We start from the raw sequence: 24,771 nt of genomic DNA, 5'->3' as shown, positions 1-24,771 counted from the left end.
AAACAAGAGGCGCTTCTTTAAAAATGGGTGAGAGAGAAAAACCGAAACCTTCTAATGTTTTTGACCTGGCAGTATCTCTATTCATCTGTATCAGCAGTTACTAGGTCAAAGCATGTAAATAACTCTTAAGTCAGACACTTGCTCGTTTTTAGCCATTTCATCGAATACCGCTTAATAGAAAAAGAATTTTAATCAAAAGCGTTTAATTTTTACAAAATGCCTAAAAGAATTTGTATTGTTGGCGGAGGGGCCAGCGGTTTATCAGCAATTAAAGCATGTTTGGAACAAAATTTAGAGCCTGTTTGTTACGAATGGACTAAAAATATCGGCGGATTATGGCGTTATAGAGAGGAAGATGTCCATGGATTGGGATCTGTGATGAGATCTACAATCATCAACAGTAGCAAGGAAGTGAGTGCTTTTAGTGACTTTCCACCGCCAAAAGAATATCCAAACTACATGCACAATTCCAAAATGATTCGGTATATTGAATTGTACGCCAAGAAATTTGGGCTTGTGCAGTACATTCAATTCGAACACGAGGTAAAATCAATTGATCAAACCGCGGATTACGACGATACTGGACGATGGACTGTTACTGTCCAGAAAGTTGGATCTGCTGAACCATTCCAGGATATATTCGATGGAGTTATGGTGTGTGCTGGACATCACGTTTTTCCAATAATTCCGAAATTCCCGGGTCAGGAAGAATTCCAAGGAAATATTATTCATACACATTCTTACAAGAAACCTAATGGATACGACGATAAAAAAGTTCTGGTTGTTGGAGTGGGAAACTCCGGCGGTGATGTGGCGGTTGAATTAAGCAATATTGCTTCACAGGTGAGCTATGTTACTAATTTTGAATGTCTTTTTTTATTTTTTTTCAATAATGCAAATCTTTCGCTGTTTTTTCCTCACCATACAACTCAAACGCTGGTTAGTTCAACCAAAAATTCTTCCCTGAAGGAGTTTTTCCTAATGCTTAATCTAGAAGTTCCCTTGTCTTCTGGACTAATTTCAATTTTACAAAGCTATGAAGTTGGAACATTGATATTCACAAACTAAAAATTGGGTCAGCTGTTTAATATAATTATAAAATGAATTAGTACATAAGGTACGTTTGCTCGCAGTCATTTTAAACCGTGGGAGACTGTTTTTTTCTCGCAATGTTACACAAATGCGGTTTAGTTACATCCAGAATCCCTCCACCCCCCCCCCCTAAAAACCGACGTTTATATCAGGAGTTCCTTAGTCTTCTGAGTAAGCTTAAAAATTATACTAGACTACGGAATTAAACAGCATAGCCGCAAATCAACACCGGCAGTAAAACAAAAATAAAATTTTTATATACTAATAGTTTAGATTTATTTGACTTAAGAAAAAGATTAATATGCAAATGATTTGTTTTAAAATGTAATAAGATATCTAATATATTTTATTACGAATTCATAAGATTTTTTTTTCAATTAAAATTCAATTTTTCTCTTCAGATTTCCGCTAAACGAAAACTTTGCAAATATAGTTTAGTATATTTTTTTTAAAAATTTAGCGTGTTTCATGTAAACCTAAGATATATAATTGAATAAGCTCATCTTAGTCTTTCTTTTCGTAAGAACTACGTTGAAAAGACTGAAAAAATCAGTCTCAGAACTTTTTTATTTTTTTAACTCTTTATATGAACCAAAATGTACTAAATTTTAACATAGTACTATTAATTAGTTATGTGTACCAAATGTTTAAATTTATGTTTTAAATTCAAAGGTTCCTGAAAAAAGATCTTTTGTGTAACTAATATAACAAAACATTTTCACGATTATTCGTAGGCGGTAAAGGAAAATAAAGGTAAATTTAAAACATCCAAATACCAACAGATACATTGCATTAAACTAGTGCTACAAATTATCGCACAATTATAATTAAGTTTAAGAAAAAAATTTGCAATATTTTTTACGTGCTATCAATCGAAATCTTAAAGCAGAGCCTTTATAACCTACTTTAAAAAAACTAAATTACTAAAACATGGACAACTAAAACCATAAGTTAAAACTAAAATGAAGGTGGCTTCATAAAAAATCTCTTAATTCTCTTAGAAAATATTTATTCAGTTGAACTATTTCACCTATTCTTTAATTTACATAAACCTCATATAAGCCTTATTCCAGACGTTAATACCTCTGGAATAAGATAAATTATGCCTGAAAATTTGATGAAATGTCTCACAGGATTTAGAAGGCTGAATAAACTAAATCAAAACGCAAGATTGCAATATCCATTTATCATAGAACAAATATCTTACGAAATTTATAAAGTTACTTTTTGCAATTTATATTATAATGTGCAATTTATATTATTGGAAAAAAAATTTAAAATGGTTTAATATTTTAAAATTTTCGCATTGAATCTTGCAGTAAGCCACAAATATGCGCTGTTTGTATTATAAATTTTTATTTTATTAGCAAAGTTCGATAGTTCGAACACATAAAATCTGAGTTTTTAAAAAAAATTCATAAATTTCCATCACTTGTATAGCGAAATTCTGTTATGCGTTATAGCGTAAAAAAAACAATTAATTTAACAGCCAATTTAATCTATAATAATAAAATTAATTTGCGTATCTCGCTGATAACTCCTAAATCGTTTATACTATCGTCTTGAAAATTGAATCGCGGTTGCAATTTTAGTCCTACATTCTAAAAGTAGTTTAAAAAATTTCAATTATATCGTTCGAAAATGGAGTTTTCTCATTAATTGTCACCATTGTTTCAAATTTAAATTATTTACAGGTAAGCATATATTCATGCTTGTACTCTTAATTACATGAGTCCGCCTTATAAGCCTTTGTCAAGTAGAAAGAAAAAGTCAAATTCAGAGAAGACAGGGCGAAGACACATCCAGTATTAAAGGGGGATTCGACCCAGCTACCTATATGCTGCAGAGCGTTCGACGGGTGACAAATTCTACCCTGAAGGCCACTTTTAAAATAATTTATAAACTACCATATCGGTTGTTTCAAAGATAACATCCTTGATCAACATGTTATGATCAACAACCTAACAAACTATGTTTTAGTTTATAGCTCTATTTGATCAAAAAGATTATTGCACGTACTTTTAACATTAAATTTTTTATTCGCATATCAGAAAAATTAATTGATCAATTTGAGCGTTGTAGCATCAGCGGACTACATCGCCATAATATCTATATATATATTTCTCTTACACGGCGACAGAAAAAAAGCCTCATTTCAACTCCCCGAATGACAGCGCTAGAAAATCGACCAATGATTGCCGGTAAAAATGTCACATGCCAAATCTAGCTGAAGTGGCTCAACATATAGCGCTTTTAAGAATGGAAACTGAAAAAACCAGAGAGAACATCAGCTGCGGCAATCTCATAATATTAAGTTATGCAGAAGTGAGTAGTCTTTGTCGATAGATCTCTATTTTAGTATTTTGTTCACGAATTTATTCTCTATTTTAGTATTTTATTCACGAAGCGCTTTTCTTCACGAATTTAAATATTACGAATTTATTTGACGATTTTTGATTTATATCACGAATTATACTATAGCACATTTCTAATAGGTTTAACGAATTACACGTCAATTATTTGAATTCAAATTTATTTTATTGACTTAGTATTTACAAAAGATGTAAATTTTTTTTAAAAAAAAAGTTGTTATGTGGATTTGAATGATTGTTTTGAATTCTTAGAATTTTGTGTATTTGCAATGTACCTAAATTAGTAGCGAGCAAAGCGAGCTTGGTTTGCGAAGCAAACCATAGAAGATTGCGTTGCAATTTTCGGGGGTTGGCGAGCGTTAGCGAGCAGGGGACGCAACCCACTAGTTTTTAACGATTCTGTTTATTTCACATTCTTCACTGATTAGTTATATTTACAAGCTAGGTGATGAACGATTCCGTTACAGAGTTAGTATTTCTAAAGTTATTTGAAGCCACATGTTTATTTGTTTAATTATGCGTTTAAAACTTCTTTTTATAAAACTTAACAGCTTAAAAATTTGCGAAAATTTTAATGAAATATAATAATTTCAGCGATTTTTAACTTTTCTACGGAACTGCACAAAAAAATAAGGCGTGTAACTTACAAAAATCGAGTTTATAGGTCGCTGCTAAATTTTTCAGGTATGTATTTTTCAGGTATTTTAAATTAAGTTTATCTTGAAATGTGTTACAAGAATTTCTTAACATTTTTAGCACTTAGAATGCCACGCTAATTATACCTGGTGCCAGTCTGGATAAAATGGTTTTTGTCAGTAATGCGTTGCATTAATTTCTTACCATTTTCCCATTTCAAAATGTTCAAACATTTCAAGTCCCGCAGTGGACTGATCGTTAAGACACGGTTCCCAGCAGATCACCGAAGTCAAGCATCACTGGCTGCGGTCAGTGTACGGGTGGGTGACCACTTGGATCAGCCTGCGTAGGGACCGAGGGTGTGCGGTATTGGTCCTCGTTAAACTGTTCTACCGTAAAGTGCTCGACTTCGCGCGCAGGTCGTCGGGCTACCGAAGCGGGGGAGCCATCCCCTCCGCAGAGGATGAAAATTGTGATGGAATGTCTTCGGATCATCCTCAGGGATGTTTCCCAGACCGTCGCCAATAGCCCATTGTACAGTTCTAGTGCAACGTAAATGAACAACAACATCAAACATTTCAAAAAATCATTTACAAAGAATCCATTTTCAAAATTTTAGTAACTATAATAATATAAAAAAATTAAAGGAATTAAAAATTGAGTTATGTGTTTCTAATAACCTTTGCTTCGCCGGTCACCGGTGACCCCAGTGGCATTCAGCGTGTTAAAGAAGGCAGAGGAAGAGTCTGTTTCCGAATAGCAATAATAAATCCAAATAATCTACTCTTTCTCTGCTTTCTTTAAAAATTTTATTAAGTTTTTGCAACACATTTTAAGATCAATTTTATTTAATCTCCGCAAGTTTTCCTCTTAAATACTTTATTTTTTTACACGCAATATTTTATTACTTTTTGTGCAGACACATGGAAAAGTTTTTTTTTTTAATTTTTCAGGCTTTTTCGTCTTAGGATTCGTTAAACCTTTGATTCACAATTGGCTTTTGAGGAAATTCTTTACTTTCCAAATGCCACACATGTCCTATTTTATATAGTTTATTCTATTGGGAAACATGAAAACAATTGAATGCTTCGGTGCAGAGCTTCTCATTTTTTTTCCAACTGTGGAACACAAAATAATCTACCTTATTTTGGCGGAACGCAGAGATTTAATTTATAGATTTCATTAGCAATTGTGAACCTTAATTAAAAATTATTATTTTAAATGTGTAGCGATCAAAATTTTATTTTAAAAACATGTAGTAAATAAAAAGGTAAAGTTTTTTTCATATCTTAGTTTTATCATAGTCTTTCGTATCTCGTAGTTTTATCAGTAGTCTAAAAATATAGGGTCTTATCTCAGACAGTTGAATTACCTATTCTGAAACTGCACCTTTTAATTTGATTTTCATGTTTGTATAAAGTGAAAATGAACGAGCTAAAATATGGTTTCCATTCAAATAAAAACTAAAATGAACTTAATAAATTACCAATATTTCCTTATTTTTTCGTGCAGGCGCATGGAAAAGTTTTATTTTATCTTATTTTTAACCATCGTTGAACAGTCGACTCAATTTTTGGGTTTACGACTACTAATGTTCTGTTCCGTAAATTTGCAATTTTGAACCCAATCCAGAAGACAAGGGAATTCATGGATCAAGTATTGGGAGAAATTTACCTTTGAGGACTTTTTGATGGAACTAACCCGCATTTGCATTACATGGAGAGGAAGACCACGAGAACCTCCATGGTTAGCTTGACGGCAAGGGGACTCTAACCCATGATCCGTCTACGACTGAGGATATTTCACGTGAGCATTATGATCTGTGCAAGCCGGATGCGGAATTCGTATCAACCAGCCATCGTTGAGATTCGAACCCGATTCACCGTAGAAAAGTTTTAAATTTTTCTTCATACTTTTTACTTAGGATTTATTAAGACTTTGAGTCACAATGGGTTTTTGCCGAAATGATTTGCTTTTTTTTAGATGCCATCTATTTCCCATTTTTATATAGTTTTTTCTATGGGGAAACATAAAACCAATTTGAATGCCTTAGGGCCGCGCTTCTCAATTTTTTTCCAACTGTGGAACACTAAATAATCTATCTTATTTTGGCGGAACTATTGCTAATGAATAAATTTTATTAGCAATTGTGACCTTATAAATTAACAAAAGATTATTAATTATTTGAATATGTAGCGATCTGAATTTTATTTTGACAATATGTAGCGAATGAATGAAAAAGGAATTTTTTTTCTTCATGTAGTTTCTTAATAGGCCGACCAGGTGGCCGAGTGGTTAGTGTGCCTGACTGCGAAGCCGATGGTTGCGGGTTCGAATCCCGCTCAGGGCATGGATGTTTCTTTCTGTGTTCTATGTCCTTTCTCCTTTGCGTGAATGTAACCCGCCCTATAAACGGGTTTGTGGTTGTGTGACATGGGCGATGCTGCTCCACAGACGTGGCTTCGCCACAGGTGCCCACTGGGTAACGAGAAGAGAGTAGCAGTTCTGGCACTCCTGGCCAATGGGACAATACATCTCAAGTGCCCGCCATTAATAAAAAAAAATTCTTAATAGTCTAAAAAATTTGGATCTTATCTCAGACAGTAGAATTCCAAATTCTGAAACAGCATCTATGTAGTTTAATTTGATTTTAGTATGTGTATAAACTGAAAATGAATCAGCTGAAATATGGTTTCCTAAAAATTAAAATAAACCATAAGAATGATTATCAGAGGAACATACTGCTTCATTGTCGAATTTGGTAACTTTTATTAGATTTGAAATACTGATGCAATTTTTCATAACTCCATAGCATTTTCATAATTCATTAATTATACCGTTGTTAGGAAAGACTTTTTTGAATTTTCGTTGTTAACAAGCATTTTTGTTAACATCATAGTAGGGGAGAGTGGCTCACCTTGGGACACTTTTTTTTCTTTTCTTATAATTTTTTTATTTTGACTATTGTCAAAATTTTACCCGATATTCTTGTAACATTTGAAAACATTTTTAACTACGTTTTGCTTTCGTATCTGTCATGGAAAAATTTTTAAAAAAAGTTTAGTTATCTTGTTTTTTGTTCCAAGATGTACCTCCTAGTGGGGCATCTTGGGACTGTTAAGCAGATGTCAAAAGTTAAGTAGAAAATTTCTAAAAATAGTATAACTAAATAAATTTACATTTTCTAATTTTGCTAGTAAAACTTTATTTTATTAGCTTCAAGTTCTTGTATGCAAATTCAATTGTTTAGAATCAAATACCAAACCTAAAGAACGTTCAAAGCTTTGATCTGCTTAAGTTTTAACAAAATGTCATTTGAATCTATGCATGATTTTTGTCTTTATCGGGATAAATTAATGTTTAAGATTGATTCACTGTTCTCTAATCTGATAAGTCTTTCTCATCTCCCTCTTTCAACGACGCTACCTACAAAAGCAACAACAGATCTTTTACCAGCAAATTTGATATGAGCAAAAACTCCATGTAATCTTGTTTCACTGCATTTTTGTAGATGAACTTTTTTCTTTTAGTTAAATGTTTTGTTGTCACTTTCACTGTTCATTTCCTCTAAGCTGCAAGTAACAATAATCACTGTTATCATTGCATAACTCACTAATTACTGGCTTTCCTCCGAATGTATTTCCCAATAATTCTGAGAACATTAAATCCTCATTAACTATTACTGCTAACCAATTATAGCTATACCAAAAATAAAAATGTCCCAAGGTGAGCCACTCTCCCCTACGCAATATCTAGTCTACTTGAATATTAAGTTAAAAAGAAGTTATATGCATCATTTGTGCCATATATGAATAAAAAGTTTTCGTGAAATAAGGAATTTTTGAGTGAAAAAACCCCTAAAAATTACTCGAATTTCTTATCCCCTTTATTTTGCAAGAACGTTTTAGAAGAAAATTAAAATTTAGATAATTTTTAAAATGATTGAAAAATATACAATAGCAAAAGTATTCTTATGTATGGCTAGTTTATAACATGGAAACCTAGTAGTAATCTCATCAGGACTGTACGTACAGTATCCTTTACCCCTTCACAGTATTAGGGGAGTGTCTGGTACCCCCGCCCACTGTCAATTTCATATATATAGAATATTTTTCAAGTCAATGGGCCATCGAACATTAATTGTTATATTAAAAAAAGATTATTTTCAAAGTTTCAAGTATTTATGCAGCTGGTAACATGGTAAACAATAGTTTTGAAAATATGTTGAATGCAGTAGTCATGAAATTAAGATAATTTTGTGATAAAAATTATAAATGAGGTTTATCTATTGTCAATACATTGGTCATTTTCATTTACACCTGAAAAAACAGTAAAAAAACATAATTTTTGTAACTGAGCGGGGCTACCCGACACATTTTGAAAAGAGTTGAAAAACATGTTTTTTTAAATTTCTATTTTTTTAAGTTAAACTATTCTTTTTTTGGTTTATTCCTTTTGCATTATTTAATTAGATGATAAAACAATCGAAACATACAAAAATATTGATTATTACTCAATATTATACAGAAATATAAGCAATACTCAAGTGGGCGGGGCTACCAGACTCTTCCCTATGTTTAAAACAAGCCTTTCTAACTCCAGCGATCCAAGATTGTAAGGACGTAATTATACGTATCAATTATCATATTAGTACGCATATGAACTCTTCAGTACATTATAAACTCCGAGTTCGAGCTTTTGACAAGCAATTTTACATTTCGCCAATCCCGAAGGATAGCAGGTTAAAAAGAAAACTTCAGTAAGATACAACCCTTAGAATAGAATAATATTTATTAAACATCCTTATAAATATTCGATTTCAATTTTTCTTGCCGTTGTGTTTCCTCTTTCCACTCTAATTGCTTTATTATCCGTTTCCGATATCTTACAAAGCTTTGAAAAACATGGTGTTTTAAACCCAATTAGCAAAGTGATTTCTAAAATCATTTCCGTACTTTTTCATAATATCCCTTTTAATCTAGTCTAATAGTCGTTCTTATTAGTCCATAATCTGAAGCCTGACAATCCTTTTTTAAATGAAGAGGAAGGGAAATTAAAAACAGACAACTGTATATCTGAATTAATTGCAAATGCGGCTCTTAAATTAAACCGTAATTAGACTATGAAATTTTAGAGTTGTTTATTACGATATTATGACTACTGAATAAAATCAAAACAATTATTATTCGCAATGCTTAAAAAAGCTGAATGATCACGGCTCTGAATTAAGTTATTGAAAAAAGAATTTCCTTTCTAATTTGACTTAAGTTCTTCAAATCACATCGATTGAGCCGTGGTAGCTCGCTGATTCGTACGAATTCCGCACTCGGCTCGCACCGACCACAGTGCTGACGTAAAATATCCTCAGTGGTAGACGATCCCTTTGCCGTAAAACTAACCATGAGAGATTTTCGTGGTTTTCCTCTCCGCAACGCAAAGGCGGGTTAGTTCCTTCAGAAAGTTCTTCCAATACATGATCAAGAAGCTTCCTTGTCTACTGGATTGGGCCCATAATTACAAGGTTGACCATTAGTAGTTGTTAACCCAAAATTTGGTCAGTTGTTCAACGGTCATGAAATAAAATAAAATCATCAGATTAATTTGTGATTTATTGAATGCAAAGTATTTATTACCAAAATACAATTATTTTACATTATTTTATTTTTACGTAGAAATGCTTGAAGGTTTTGAGTAATTAGTAGGGGAAAACTAGTTTCAAACTTGGTTTTTATTATCAATAGTAATATATAATTTAAAATGGATCGTTAAAAAAATTATAATTAAATATAAAATACGAAAAAATTAAAAATCTGATGTTTTTAATTTGATCGTTAGTTTGGTTTAAAGCGATTTTAAATCTGGCAATTTTGCCTCCAAATCTATCGTTCGCTACGGCCCTGATTGTATTAATGCAAATTTGGTTCCACTAATTTCTTTCAATTTCTATTCGGTTGAAGTTAAACATCTTCACTCGGTTACCATAGCAACTACATACACTTATTTTTGAAATTCTTATTTAATTTTAGGTTGTTAGAAAATCTCACCAAACATTTTTCGCCTATGAGATTCTTTAGAAATTGTGCATTAAGTTTATTCTTAATATTGGTTAAGAATTTTAAATATTTTGTATATTAATACCATTCACCTGACTGAACGCCATTTCACATAACTTATTTTAAAAGTAAATAAATCTTTAAAAACGAACAAACTTTTAATAATTTGAAAATGGTAACTAAATATCTTTATCATAAAATGTTGCCTAGTAAGGTAATTTTAAGATATTACTTTTGTGATAGAATAAAAATGTTGTTTTTTAAACCTTTAATTTTAAATTTAGATTATAATAGTAATAACAGAATAAGGTTAAATTTTAGAATCTGGAAGTCTCCCTGGTTTGACAAAGATTTTCAGTTTTGCTGAAGCTTTCGTTTCTGGTTACCATTGCTTTCAATGACGTCACCTTTGGGTTACCACGACTTATGTTTACCATAATTTAACTTGGCCGAGATAGCCTGGTTGGTGGGGAGCTGGGCCAATGTCCAAGAGGTCGAGGATTCGATCTCTACCAACCGATGACTCCCCGGGTAGTAAATGGGAATGATGCACGTTAAATCTGTCGAGTCACAAAGTCCTCCATGTTCCCATAACAAATCATACCTCTGGGGATACTGATCCAGGAGTTTCCTTGTCTTCCGGATTGGTTCAAAACTACAAGGTTACGGAGTTGAACATTAGTAGTCGCAAACTGAAAATTGGTTCTGCTGTTCAACGACTGTTATAATCTAATATATATAATTCTCTTACGTGGCTCCCAAATTTTGGCTGTATTTCTTTTCCGCCGGTGGCAATGTTTGCTTTGTTTTGTTTACGTTACCATTTCTCTTCCACGGCGACAAAAAAAGCCTTAAATCTCCCCGAATGGGCAACATTAGAAAATCGACCAATGATTGCCGCTAAAAATGTCACATGCCAAATCTAGCTGAGGTGGCTCAACATATAGCGCTTTTAAGAACTGAAACTGAAATAACCAGAGAGCATCAGCTGCGGCAATCTCATACTATTAAGCTAGGCAGAAGTGAGTAGTCTTTGTCGATAGATCTCTATTTTAGTATTTTGTCGAAAGCGCTTTTTTTCACGAATTTATATATTACGAATTTATTTGACGATTTTTGATTTATATCACGAATTATACTATAGCACATTTCTAATAGGTTTAACGAATTACATGTCATTTATTTGAATTCAAATTTATTTTAATGACTTAGTATTTACTAAAAATATGTAATATTTTTTTTTAAAAAAGTTGTTATATGGATTTGAATGATTGTTTTGAATTCTTAGAATTTTGTGCATTTGCAATGTACCTAAGTTAGTAGCGAGCGAAGCAAACCATATAAGATTGCGTAGCAATTTTCGGGGGTTGGTGAGCGTTAGCGACCAGGGGGCGCAGTCCACTAGTTATGATATATTATAGTTATAATATCATAATTTAATTGGTTCTTGGTTTATTTTCAAATAGAGAAATATTAAAGGTGTCTCGGATTGTAATTTTACTAGAAAAAACCTTTTTAAATAAATAACGATTAATACTGTTGTAATTTTCGTCAATTTTAAGCTGATGACTCTAAAAAAAATCTGCATCTTTGTATATCATCATGTAGTTCTTTTTTCTATCCAATGGGAATACAGAAGACAGTCATAATAGTCAAAATATTTTATGTGTAGTTCAATATACTATTTTTTACAATACTGTAGATTTTCCACCATTGAAACTAATTGGACATTTAATTGTCAAAATTCCCTTTAAGAAATTCTTAACTTCAAACAACTGTGAAATTAAGAATCTATATTTCGAAGATTAATTTTATTAAAAACAAACTAGTTTGTTCTGAGTAATATCAAATAAAGATTTATCGAAATAGTTTGATATTTCTGAAAATTTTTGACTATTTTCCCTCATTAAAAGGAACGATTTGAATGACTTCTTCTCCGAATTCTTTTAAACTAATCTCTCAGATTCTTTGAGATTAAAACTTTGTATTTATTACACGTTATCAATTAATGGGTGTATCTTTTGCAAATTTGAATACAACGAGTATATACAACATTTCCGCTGTTCTAACGAAGTGGTTGTTATCTTAATCTTTTTTTAAATGCTGTGAAATTTACTGCATTTTACTACATGCTTCCTTGTTGATTCACTTGACTGATTTTAAGAAAAGGAAGATATGACGTAACAAAAAGTGGGTTAATCAAGTTTTGTCGGCCTTGCTCTTGAAAACAGGACAACGAACCCACTTTCACACTAGACTGCAAAAATCGTCAAAATAATAAACAAATAATATCCGGATTTAGATTTGTTTTCTTACTTTACGTAAAATTCTATCCTGTTACTTAAAATTACAGTTAAAAGAAATTCCTTTAATAGTTACAGTTAAAAGATACAATAAGCAAACGGAAATTACTTTGCTTTTAGATACCTGTATATTTAACATTACCTAATCTATATATTTTAGTGTAAAACTGTGTATTTTATGCGAATTTAGAAATATCGCATATAACTACTGCCACTATTTAAATAAAGCAATTTCCTATAATAAATCAAGAACTTGCAAAAGTTTATTTTTTTAATAAATATCAAAACTGGTGTAGTGTAATGTTAATAACTTGCCCAATAAAATGTGTTCGAGACTAATTTTGTTGTGAAAATCTGAGTCACTAGCATTCAATATTTGTATAAAAATCACATTGTGTCAAAAATTTTAACATTTGAGCATAATCTCCCATTATTGTGTTGTTAAAGCTAACAAACTAATTTTATTACTGTCTTGACTAGCATACGTAAAACTGTCATCAGATGCACGAAATTCTAAATATTATGTATGCCTATTTTTAGAAATTTTTTTAATAAAATCATTGACACTTCTCCAGAAAAACTAGTCTTCGAACTTTTGGTAATTTTACTAATTATGTTTACGGCTGCTTATATATTTTATGTTTGGGGTTCCGCCAAAAGATGCTCGATCATTTAGGGTTCCGTAGCCGTAAAATGAAATCGGAACCGTTTTTAAACTCTTAAGTTGTAAACACTTCTGAAAGCTACACACAAAATTATTAATCGCTAAAGTGAAATCAGACTTATAGAAGAATCTATGTTACTGACAAGCATTAATTATTTTCTTTAAAATTGTTTTACAGAGTACACTCATCTTTGAAGTAGGGAATATTATATATGAGATTTGAAAAAGAAAATTCTCATCGAATCCAAATAGACTAACTTTACACTTGTTTGTAAGTTTTCAAAAATTTTATTCATTTAGGAACTCCACGCGAAAACAAGACTTAACTTCCTCGAATTTCACTGACATTTTAACTTAACAAAAATAACAAACATCCCGACCCAAAAAGCTCGCCTATTCGAAAAATGCATTTATGAGACAATGCCTTTCTACATTATCAATAAATATGAAAAATACTCCATTGTGTTAGTACAACTTCGTCCCTGAAATTTGCAGCTGCATTAGAACTACCTTTGTATAGCATATAAAAAAAAAACTTCAATTTTCACTTCTACTTAGGTAAAGTAGGTTAGGTAGAGAAAAGTTTATGGTGGACGAAAAGGTGAATAATTTAGAATAATTTCTGTGAATAATTGAACATTAAATAAAATAGGTTTATATTACTAAATCCATAGAATTTAATATGTATTTTTAAATCCATTTTTGGATTTTTTATGGTATTTTTGTACGTTAAGTTATAAAATATAAATTAAGTACTGCAAAAAAATGTTTTAAATTTTAAACATTTGCCGCTATGGATTTTTCAACCCCGTACACTTTGAATATGTTAAAAAAAATTGCATTTAAACTTTGCAAAAGTGTATATTTACAACACTTGACAATACATATTCATGACATGTTTTATTAACTGAAAATAGCTATTTTAACGTCAACTAATTATTGCATACACTGACCATACATATTTTCAAAATTAACGCAAATCAAAACCAATTGTAATTTTAAAGAAACTTTAACCGGCCTTTAGAAGTCCTCATCTGGACCTTGCGCCACTAAACCCTACATTCAATCAATCAATCAATCAATAAATCAGCCTTTAGAAGGATATTTGGTACTTATGTTTATTACTTTAAAATTCAAAAAGTGTTCGGCTACACAAAATTTTTTATTACGGTAGTTTTATTATTTTATTTACATGAATTTAAACAAAAAAATTTTCCTATAATTTTAGTGAAAGTAATTTAATACTGTTTTTCAAAAACTTCGTTGTCATACGAAATTCTGCTTTTTTTTTTTGCGAATAATATGCTATTTTCATAACTGCTAGGAGTTTGATACAGTTACTCATGACTGTTACAACAGTTTAGCCTATCTAAAGCCAGCGCTGCGTATGCTTATTCTAAAAACAGCACAAAACGTCAAAATGGAAAAACAAATTTTGTCGAAATTGAAAGCCTTCGTGGACTAATTTTTTAATGTTGAAAAACTTACTCCAATGCTGCATTAGCTAGGCTTATAAAAATTTGCCCATTCTCAAAATACGCAGGGATATTGAAATTTTCATCTGGGTAGGGAAAATGTCGCCAAATTAGCAACAAAAAAAAACTTTTACTTTTAAAATATTTCAGTTATTTGTCCTTTCCAAAGCCCAGGGAATTCTTCGTGGCAAGATTTAAAGTTTAAAATCATCGTTTTGCTTCAAGAGTTTGCACTTAAACAATTACTTTCATTTTACATCGTTTGCATCGTTTTGCACTTAAACAATTACTTTTATTTTCCTTGGCGACGGAGCTTCGAAAAACCTTGTTAATGGAACAGAAGTCTGAAGAGATAAAACGCCAAAAATAATTATGTTTATAACGCAACACAAAGAACAGTGTTACAACCCAGACCCAAAAACAAATAGAAAACCGGATGAAGAGAATAAGTATTAGTGGTTACTTAGGCTAACTCCCTGAGTGGAGTACAGAAAAAATTACTGTTTAATTTTAAGATTAACAACTCAGACCATGAAGATCGCAATCTACAAAAATCGGATAAGGTCGAAATATTCAATTGTTAGAGCTTTTTCTTTCGTTATGATTTGTTAATTAGAACAAAAAACTCCAGAACTTTTGAAGAGATTTTTTTTGCATGTTTGGAAAGTACGTTCAAACTTAATCTCAAAAATATACAATAAACTTACATAAAGCACTCTTTCTAGTTTTATGAATCTCAAAACAGCTTCATACACTAGAGAACAGTAACTTCAAATAACTTTAGAGCCAGATAATACAACTAGTCCATTTTTAACTTCATGCAGATTTTTTTCTGATGTGATTAAAAAATTTTAATAAAATCTAATTTTAAGTGAAACTAGAGAATAGCGGACTTCAAATTTTTCGGTAAATCTGATAAAAATGGAAATGGTTACCATGTGTGCGAGTATGGAAACGCTCGATTCATTCTAGGATGTGGAATAAACAAAAATAATATTTTTGTAGTTTTCTTATGCCACCTGTCAATACTAACAAGTCAATTTTAAGACAGAGGGGTGCACTTGTTTTCCAGTGGCGCCATCTGTAGCTAAGAATTAGACTTCTGCCACATACGTCACGATCCGTTAAACCCTCCTAGTTGACCACTAAAAATTCCAAAGAGAATTTCAGAGGAAATCCTTATGTTCAGAGAAAGTTTGCTTGTCCGATCTCTTGTTATGAATTATTCCTTGCACTAGCTTATTTGTAAACAGATTTCCCTTTAGTTCATTAAAATTGGATTATAAAGTCGAAAGTTGTTCGGGTTATCATTTCCTGTTCTATGAACAATAAGTGTTTTATTTAATAAATATGCATGCAAAATTTGGATTTTTAGTTTCAAAAATATTCATTGAATTCTTACTGGTTCCATAAATCTTTATTAGTGTTAAGTAATCACGTGATCTTTAAATGGGCGATGTTACAAAGTTCGTCTTAAAGCTCTTTGTTTTTATCAGTTTTTTGACTTTTATTTAAATCAATCTGTTACTAGTATACTATCATACCCGTATCATTCCCTATCACATTTACTTTGCAACCTTTGCAGATTGCGATAACTGATACAAAATTGTTTTCCTTTTGTTAAAGCTACAAAGTTCGGGGGGAAATTGTGAAACGATTAATTAGGCGTGAAAAAAAATATTCACAACCTAATAGTTTTTGTAATAAAATAAATTACATTATTCATCAAAATTGCATTCATTTAGAACGAAATGGCTGCTGCAAATGAGTTTTTAATGTTTTATTTTCGAAATTACTGATCCTATAAAAATCTATTCGAAACTTAGCAGTCTTGTGACATTCTGTACCACTAATTTAATGAGCTACAATTAAAACTCATAGTTTAACTAACGGCTGACCGCAATTTTTAAGTAATTTCGGAAGCATAATGTGTGAAGTAAAAAGTAAACACTTACGGATTTCAAATAAAACTATTTTTGGTAGTGAGAATACAACCTTCAACTGGAAATGATATACCTAAAATTCGAAGAATCATTTAAAACTCTAATAAATCCAGAAAGTGACTTATAAATATTTGGAGAAGGGTTGGCTGGATTTATTTGGACTGAGTATTAATGCTTTTTCTATGTTAACAGAAAAATCAGTCCAAAACTCTAAGTCTCTAAATTAAGATTTTAATAAACTCAATCTGAATTCCATGATTATCAATCGTGGAATACAAAATTAAAATTTAAAAGCAATAGCACGTATATGAAGCAACAATTGAAATAAATTTCAGATTCTGAATGAAAGTTGTAGACGTTTAAAACTCATGCTGGGTATATCTGACTTCTGAATAGGCGTAGTTTGAGTAGATGCGTAGTCTCTTACCAGCGTGTGAAATTATTCCAATAAAACTTTTTTTTTCTTAAGACAAGTTGTATGACCTCGAGGTACCCTAGTGAACTTTACTTTTTAAATTTTTTCTTTTTACAACTGAAGTATGAACATTTAACTTGGTTGCTTCTTATCCATGTATGGATATATTGATGCAAATTTTATGTTGATGTAAATGTCCTTTTTCAAGATCTTGAACCACCTGCTGAGCTTCTAAACAGTTCATACATCCGATCGCCACATCTATAAAGCATTTAATTTGTATAAATTAAAATGCATAAATTCAATATGTGAAATTCTTTTTCTCAATCTCTCCTTTCTCTATTTATAATTACTGGAAATTAAGATTTTTGATTACATAAATTGCACACTGTTTAATTATACGGTTTGTATGCCTGCTTTAAATGTGAGGACCTTAATTAATTCACCAAGAAGTATTAAAAAAAATTTCAAGAAACATATTTAATAAATATTATTAAATAGGTTTCAGAGGTTTCATAACTACTATTTTAAAAATATTTCATATTGGATAGTCTTTTTTTTAAACTTTACTTTTGAATTGCTTTGTATAATTGAGACTACGTTATCCTTACTTTCCAGTTAAGAACAGCAATTGCGAGTTATTTTTATAAATCCAACACCAGAGGCTCTTGATATTTTTAAGCTCATAAAAACTTACTCTGAAATCTAATCTTGTTTACTTAAATTGTTTTCCATACAGTTCTAAAAGATTATTAATTTTTGGGAATTTTCCATAGGTTTATCTTAGCACACGAAGAGGAGCCTGGGTCATTCATAGAGTAGGTCCCAAAGGCAAGCCTTTTGATCTCCACCTGATGAAGAGGTTCCTAAATTTCTTTTTCAATAATTTACCATATCCCATAGTCTGCGCCATTGCCGAAAGAGAAATCAACAACAGATTCGACCATGAGCTGTATAGAATGAAACCAACTCATCACATATTCGGCCAACATCCAATGGTCAACGATGCTCTTCCTAACAGAATACTCAGTGGTACGGTTGAAGTTAAAGGTGAGCTGCATGAGATCATGCTCTTTTTTGGCTATTAAATTTGTTGCAAATTGTGCATATTTAATGTCTCAACTTAAAGGAAAATATTTTGTAAATTATTTTATAAATTTCACACATTATAGGCTAATAAATTAGTAGCTTGTAATTAAAATTTCTGAATTGTTTTAAATCGATAGTTCAGCTGAACACTTTTTATGACCTTCTGCAATCTATCAAGTCCCACATAATTATCCAATCATGGCAAAGCTCCTAGTTCCATTAAGTCTCTATCTTAAAAGGCTGTGGTAAAAATGTCATGTAATTTTGATCCTGGTCAGACTGCATGGACAGCGCATGAACTAGTAACCCTCTCTCCAGGCTTTTACAAAACAATCAGCGAGAGAACTTTCAGCCAAAACAGATTTACCTCGCTGCACATGTACACTCCAATTATTTTGTTAGTCACCAGGATCGAACTATGTGCCCACAGCTCTCCAACCAGCGGTGTGAGAGACTCCTTAAACTACACCCCCGGAAAGCCATATTAAATCGCTCATTGAGTTTCATTTGTTTAATCGTTGATTAATATTGTAATGGTTAATAAATGGTTAAAGGTTGTGTCAAAGTTCGAACCATTTGCACATTTCTACAGCCTTAATATAGTGACAAAGGAAGCAAATTTTCTATTTAACCAATCTGAAGTTTATTTCATTGTGAAGTACTATGGAATAGAATTTTTAAGTTTTGGCATACGCAGTATTAGCAACAAAAAAATTTTTTCATGCATACTTCTTAAATTCTTTTGGTATACATTTTTGTTTCAATTATGATTGGTTTAATTTCCGGTTTCGTTCAACTAAATTTATTCGAAATTAAACGAGTTTGATTACTTTATTAATTTATTGAATGCTTTTCTAAAGCAATGTTTAGATGAGATTTTTAGTACCGAAACTAATCTACATGCATCGATTGTCAGGATTAAAACTAGAAAACACAAAATATAGTCCATCAGAAATTTAACGTATTCCAACAAAAAAACCTGTGCAAACCTTTATCTCTAAATTACCAAATATTTTATTGCTAATTACTCTTTCGAATACGTAGAAGCATTTGCTAATTGGATAAAAAAAATTAAATAGTTCCAGTTAATGAACGATAACTTTTTTAGAAAAAAGTTTAAGCTATTTAATTAAACGATGCTTGGGAAATTGACTAGTTTTGAAATACAAGGTTTGATGACGCTCTGTACATACTTGGTACAAATAATTTTTTCAAATTTTATCTCTGCATCAAAAAATTTCTAAATTTAGTGAAAATAGAGAAATTATGTCTGTACTTTTTTATGAAATGCTCCAAATTTATATTAAATATGTATTTATTTTAAAATTCTTTTCTCAAAACCAAATTTCTTTATGCTGCTACTGGAAGATTAGCATATCAAAACATTATGCATATTTTTAAGATATTTAAATATGTGCAATATATACTGAAATTTTCAATTGTCTGAATCACTTTTAGGAGACATCAAGGAATTTACAGCTAAAGGTGTGATCTTTGAAGGAGAAAATGAAGAGATTGCAGTAGATGAAGTGGTGCTGGCAACTGGATACAAAATCTACTTTCCATACCTCAGTAAGGATATAGTATGGGTGGAAGACAATCAAGTAGAACTTTTCAAATTCGCTTTTCCACCCAAACTGAAGCATCAGACATTAGTTCTGATTGGTTTGGGACAACCGGTTGGACCTCTCATGCCAATATCTGAACTTCAATCCAGAGTATTTGCTTTGCACATGGCTGGTAAGAAATATAGATTTTTGCAACATACCAATTAATTTCGAACCAGTTGAGTTTTTTGATTAATCTACGGATTATACAATTAATATTCCACGCATATGTACAGAGATACCAACTTGCTCCGGTTAGCAAATATTTATTTTAAAGTGGTAATTTCAGGGCTCGAAAAACAGCCCGTCCTCGACGGTCAAAAATTCTCCGCGGACGACGAATTTCTCGTTAATGTTCGTGATACATTTTCAATTTTTGTTATCTTACAAGAGTCTTGTAAGTTACAAGGCAGCAAAATGACCCACAATACAGCAACATACTGCGCATTGATGTTTTCTCTGTCTGGGAGTACTGCAGCGGTTGAAAGGGGCTTTGTAGCAATAAACTTACAAAAAAACACAATACGTACTGGTCTTAAACAAGAAGCTTTAATAGCAATTATGAACATCTACCTAAATGGAAAACCCCTTTCAGATTTCTGTGCAGAAACCTCTGTAAATCATTGGCTTGATTGTGGAACTGGCAAACGTCATGTTTGATTCATTTAAAAAACGCAGTACTCTCGGATAACTTGACCCTTGTCATTTAAATTATTTCATAAAAAAAATACTAGGTTACTATTAGTAACCTAGTATTTCTTTTATTACTGTATAATGTATTCCTAGTAACGACTAATTCATTGTGCAATTTATATAAATGCTTGTAATAAATAAGAGAAAATTATATTTTTATTTATTTAAAAGCGACTGGTTAATTTCAACGGAGGACGGGTGCATTGTTGGACAAGCCGTCCTCGGAGACGGGTAAAATTTCTGAGTTTTTTCGAGCCCTGGGTAATTTATCAATTGTGATTCTTGGTTTAATAAATTCAATTTAGTAGATTTTTATCCACCATTATTTCTAGATAATTCGCAAGCTTATATAATTCCCCACTTTATGGTATTCATGTCATGCTATACCTTTTAAAAAGCAAGCAAAAATAGTCAAATATTTGTAAAATTTGCTTTGTAGTTATTTACAGTTCTTTTAATTATTTTGGCGTGTCCGGAACAGTTGGCATCTCTGAATGTATGATGCAGCGTTGCCCTGCCATTGAAATTCAATTATATTTGTAGCTACTTGTTAGGTTTACAAATTAAGAACAAGAAATATATCTATCCCAAACAATTCGATTCAGGCGAAAATTTGCGGCTTCTATTCAATACTAATTTGTAAAAACGGTCCATTTGCAACATTCTAATTCGGAAACCAATTTTCACTTTATAAGAATGATTGCTCAAAATTGTTCCACAGCGGATTCACGAAAAAAAAAATCTGAAAGCGACGTGATTTTTATAATTGCATCGAAACCTTCAAGACTTGAATTCGAAATTCGTGTGTTGTGACAGCTTATTAAATAGCTGTTTAAAAACTCTTCACGACTCTTGAAGGTCGGAAAAATTATCCTTCAACTACGCGACCGTTATGGAGACGTTTTGAATCGCACGTGTCAAAAAGTGGTAACCCAAATTCAAACGTCGCAGTAACATCTTATTAAAAGTATTCGAATGTTCAAAATAATGTGAAAAGGACCGAAAATGCTAGCTTACAAAAAAGCTATCAAATGTCGTAATTTTACGATAGAATCGTCACAAATCGAAAGCGACCAAAAGTGATATCTCAAGTTCGTAACAGCGTATTAAATATATCGAAGTTATTTTGTAAAAACCACAGGGAAATAGCAACAAACAAAGAAAGAAAATTTGAAAAGAGTATTTGAAAAGAAATCTGATTGAAATATAGTGATTGCTAAAACTAAAGTTTTTCATTTAGAAATGTTCTCATATTTTTTTTTTCACGTCTGTCAGAAAAAAAAAACCTGGATAAACGCCCCTGCCCAAATATCTGTGCATGAAAACATACGTCAATTATCTGACCTGGCGATAATAAATCTCAGTAAAAAAAACATCTTCAGGGAAATTGTTGGTGGCTTGATCAGAAAATTTTGTGCGATAAAATTAGTTGGATCAAACTTTCGCTTTCAGAAAAATACATGTTCCTTAACGACAAAAACCTAATATAATTTCGTAATTTTACTTACAAATGAATATTTTTTGTCTACAGTTCACACACAGTGAGTGTAAAATTAATTTTTGTAATAAAACAATTACTTAAAATTTGCTTTTGATTTAAACTCGTATGCATAAAATTAACCTCTTAGTGCAAGTAATTCTAATAACCATTTTGAAGTTTATCATCTATTAAATAATAATCCAAAGATCCTCTAGTTCTCTAATCATTCCCTCTGTTCGTTTTTCGCGTCAGATTTAGTTTACAGCACCGTTTAATCAGTTTACCTTACGTCCGTAATGTAATTTACGTTTAGAGCAGTATAGTTGACTCCGAAGGCCACGGCTATCAGTCCTTGATTTTACTCACGAATGATGTGGTCCTTGATATCGTTATCGAAACCTGAAGCTGCAGATCTTCGATGAAGAGCGCTATCTTGCTCTCTTATTTTGAAGAGTTCAAGATAAGAGTAATATAAGATAATCAATGCTTTTCTCAAATTCTTGTTTACATATGTAAATTGATTGACAGCATAATAAAAAAATAAATCTTTCTAGGTTTTGAATTAAATTTTAGATTGTTAAGTTTAAGTGTAACTAAACATATCTTACGAGAGTTGAACATTGAAACAAAAATTAAGCTAAAACAAAAAACCTTACATTAATTAGAAACTAAATTAATTTTACATTAATTACGAGTATCACGATCCTAATGCAACTTTATAATTTATCCTTTTTTTTTTCGTCAGACTTAGTGTCAAGTACTTTGTTTTCCTCTATAGATAATCGCTCCTTGGTTTTGTATTATTACACTTCATATTCAATCAATACAGTTTGTTGTTTTTTTTTTCTTAAAAAAACAATAAATTGAGTAAAAGGTTGTTTAAACAGCTCAGAAGAAAGGCAGTTTTGAAAGAACAAGCTACATAAAATTTGAAAACATATATTCTATCAGTATGAAATTCGTTACAAAATGTGCTATATTTTTACTTTTAGAAAAATGTTCTCAAATGTGAGCGATGACAGTTCAGCTTTATTTAGCATCAAAGGTTCAGATTGATGATTAATGAAGTTGTATATAATCGTGAAGCTGTGGGTTTTGAATAAAATCGAATACACGTATTATAAACTAAACACATCTTAATGTTTTTTTATGAATCTTGGAAATTCTGAAACTGTTGAGACATTGAACTATTTAATAATCGTAATAAATCTTATTTAATCATAAATTAAATTTCTAAATTTAAAATTCTTGCTTAAAATTTAATGTTTATTTTGCTACTATACTGTTAGAAATTTTACCGAAAAATTAATAACTATTTTACTATTTTCAACCATAACAGTCAAACAACCACAAAAAGGATTATAAAGGACCACTGTTTCCACCTAATGCGGTTAAATAACACAATTTTAACCCCGCCAACTAGGCCCACTTTATGAAGTTCGCTTAGTTTTTTGCCACTGGGTACATACTATACCTGAAAAGACTTAACTGGCAATCTTATGACCGGCTGAACTGATGTTCAAATCCCCTCCTTGTCACCACAATTTTTCGGCCGTTCCTTCAACACGTGAAGAGATTTTAATGTCTTGCACTCCCCAGCTGGTGACCCCGGACAGTTAAAATACGAACCTTTTAGTTCACACAGAGATAGTCAAACAGTCTAGTATTTCCCATATCTCTAAATAGATGGCGCCACAAGATGAACTAAGCCGCAGTCCATTTTACGAAACGTAACCCAACTCCAATGTCTATTACCGAATAAAAATCCTAGCATATTTCAACTCCAATGAACAGTTAAACTACATTTTTACCCATTTGAAGTCGTGCTCGGTGTTAATGATTACAAAACCGTACAGTTTCGAAATCACTGCTTTTTCACGATACCAAATGTAAACTGTTTCAAAACCGTAAATTTCGAGAAATGTTCCTAACCTCAAAATGTACGGTTAATTGGGTAAACAGACTGCTGCCAGATATTTTACCGTGATTTTATGATTAAAATTCTAACAGTATGAATCTTCCTTTCAGGCAAAATCAATCTACCCTCCGAGGAGGAAATGATGAGAGATGTCAGACGAAAAGATCGTGAAATGAAGAAACGTTACTTCTCTGGACCACGCCACACAATTCAAGTGGATTGGATTAACTACATGGACGAATTAGCAGATTTAGCTGGTGTAAAACCAGATCTCACATCCATGTTCTTTAATGATCCTCTGTTATTTTATCAATGCGTCTTCGGCTCCTGCGTTCCTTATCAATATAGGTTAAAAGGTCCAAATGCGTGGGCAGGTGCTCGTGAAGCTCTTTTGACTGTAGACGAAAGGGTTGTAGCTGCCTTGGATACTAGAAAGATGCCAAAGCAGAAAACTGAAGAACTCAATATCCTCAAAATTTTAATGGCCAGTATTAGTATTGTACTTTTGGCAATGGTTTTAGCCATGGTTGCCTAGAGTTATGAATTAGCATATTGTATATTGTGTAGAAAGCTATTGCGTTTTTTAGTATTTTATTTTTATTCCTATTGTACTTTTTGTGTGTAATTAAAGCTATTTAGTTGTAATGAGTATTTTAAATTTCGTTTTATTCAAACATTTGTTTTTCTAGTCTCCTTATTTTTGTACTAGAATATTTTATTCAGGGGGATAGAGCTGAAAACTATTTTGTCTTGTAAATTAAGGCTTGATGTTTGTTTAAAACTAACTGTTAAATGAATTTTATAAATTTCCAAATCCAAATTTGAATTTATTTATAAAGTGAATGTATTTTATAACATTGTTCAATCTTTGAAAAACTATTTAGGTATTCAAATTATAATAACAATTAGGTCTAAGGAATTTTAACTCGGCCTATCCAACTTTAAACAATCTGGCAAAACACTCGTCACCGCAACGGAGACCGTAGGTCCAACTGGTATGCTCTCTACTAAATGACCCTCTATACTATAGG

The 24,771-nt window shown here is 31.6% G+C and overlaps 1 protein-coding gene across 1 annotated transcript; it reads left to right on the top strand.

The window, feature by feature from the left end:
* On the top strand, positions 1 to 24,385 carry LOC107441124 (flavin-containing monooxygenase 5). The gene is made up of 4 exons (XM_043051942.3): positions 1 to 843; positions 17,730 to 18,003; positions 19,501 to 19,782; positions 23,851 to 24,385. Exons 1-4 carry the CDS (start codon positions 217 to 219, stop codon positions 24,273 to 24,275), a joined length of 1,608 nt encoding a protein of 535 aa, XP_042907876.2. The 5' UTR covers positions 1 to 216; the 3' UTR covers positions 24,276 to 24,385.
* Positions 24,386 to 24,771: the final 386 nt, after the last annotated feature.

The sequence above is a fragment of the Parasteatoda tepidariorum genome, chromosome 5 (assembly GCF_982258835.1).
Source record: "Parasteatoda tepidariorum strain Cologne lab strain chromosome 5, Ptep-v5.0, whole genome shotgun sequence".
Classification (NCBI taxonomy): Eukaryota; Metazoa; Arthropoda; class Arachnida; order Araneae; family Theridiidae; genus Parasteatoda; species Parasteatoda tepidariorum.
Note: the sequence above shows the minus strand (reverse complement) of the source record. Positions and strands in the feature narration are given on the sequence as shown.

What these genes read in the sequence shown, in the direction of transcription:
- LOC107441124 (XM_043051942.3), top strand. Translation starts at nt 217, where the DNA reads ATGCCTAAAAGAATTTGTATTGTTGGCGGAGGGGCCAGCGGTTTATCA. An exon ending in TGGTACGGTTGAAGTTAAAG is followed by an intron (nt 18,004 to 19,500) that starts GTGAGCTGCATG and finishes AATCACTTTTAG; the next exon opens with GAGACATCAAGGAATTTACA. An exon ending in ATTTGCTTTGCACATGGCTG is followed by an intron (nt 19,783 to 23,850) that starts GTAAGAAATATA and finishes TCTTCCTTTCAG; the next exon opens with GCAAAATCAATCTACCCTCC.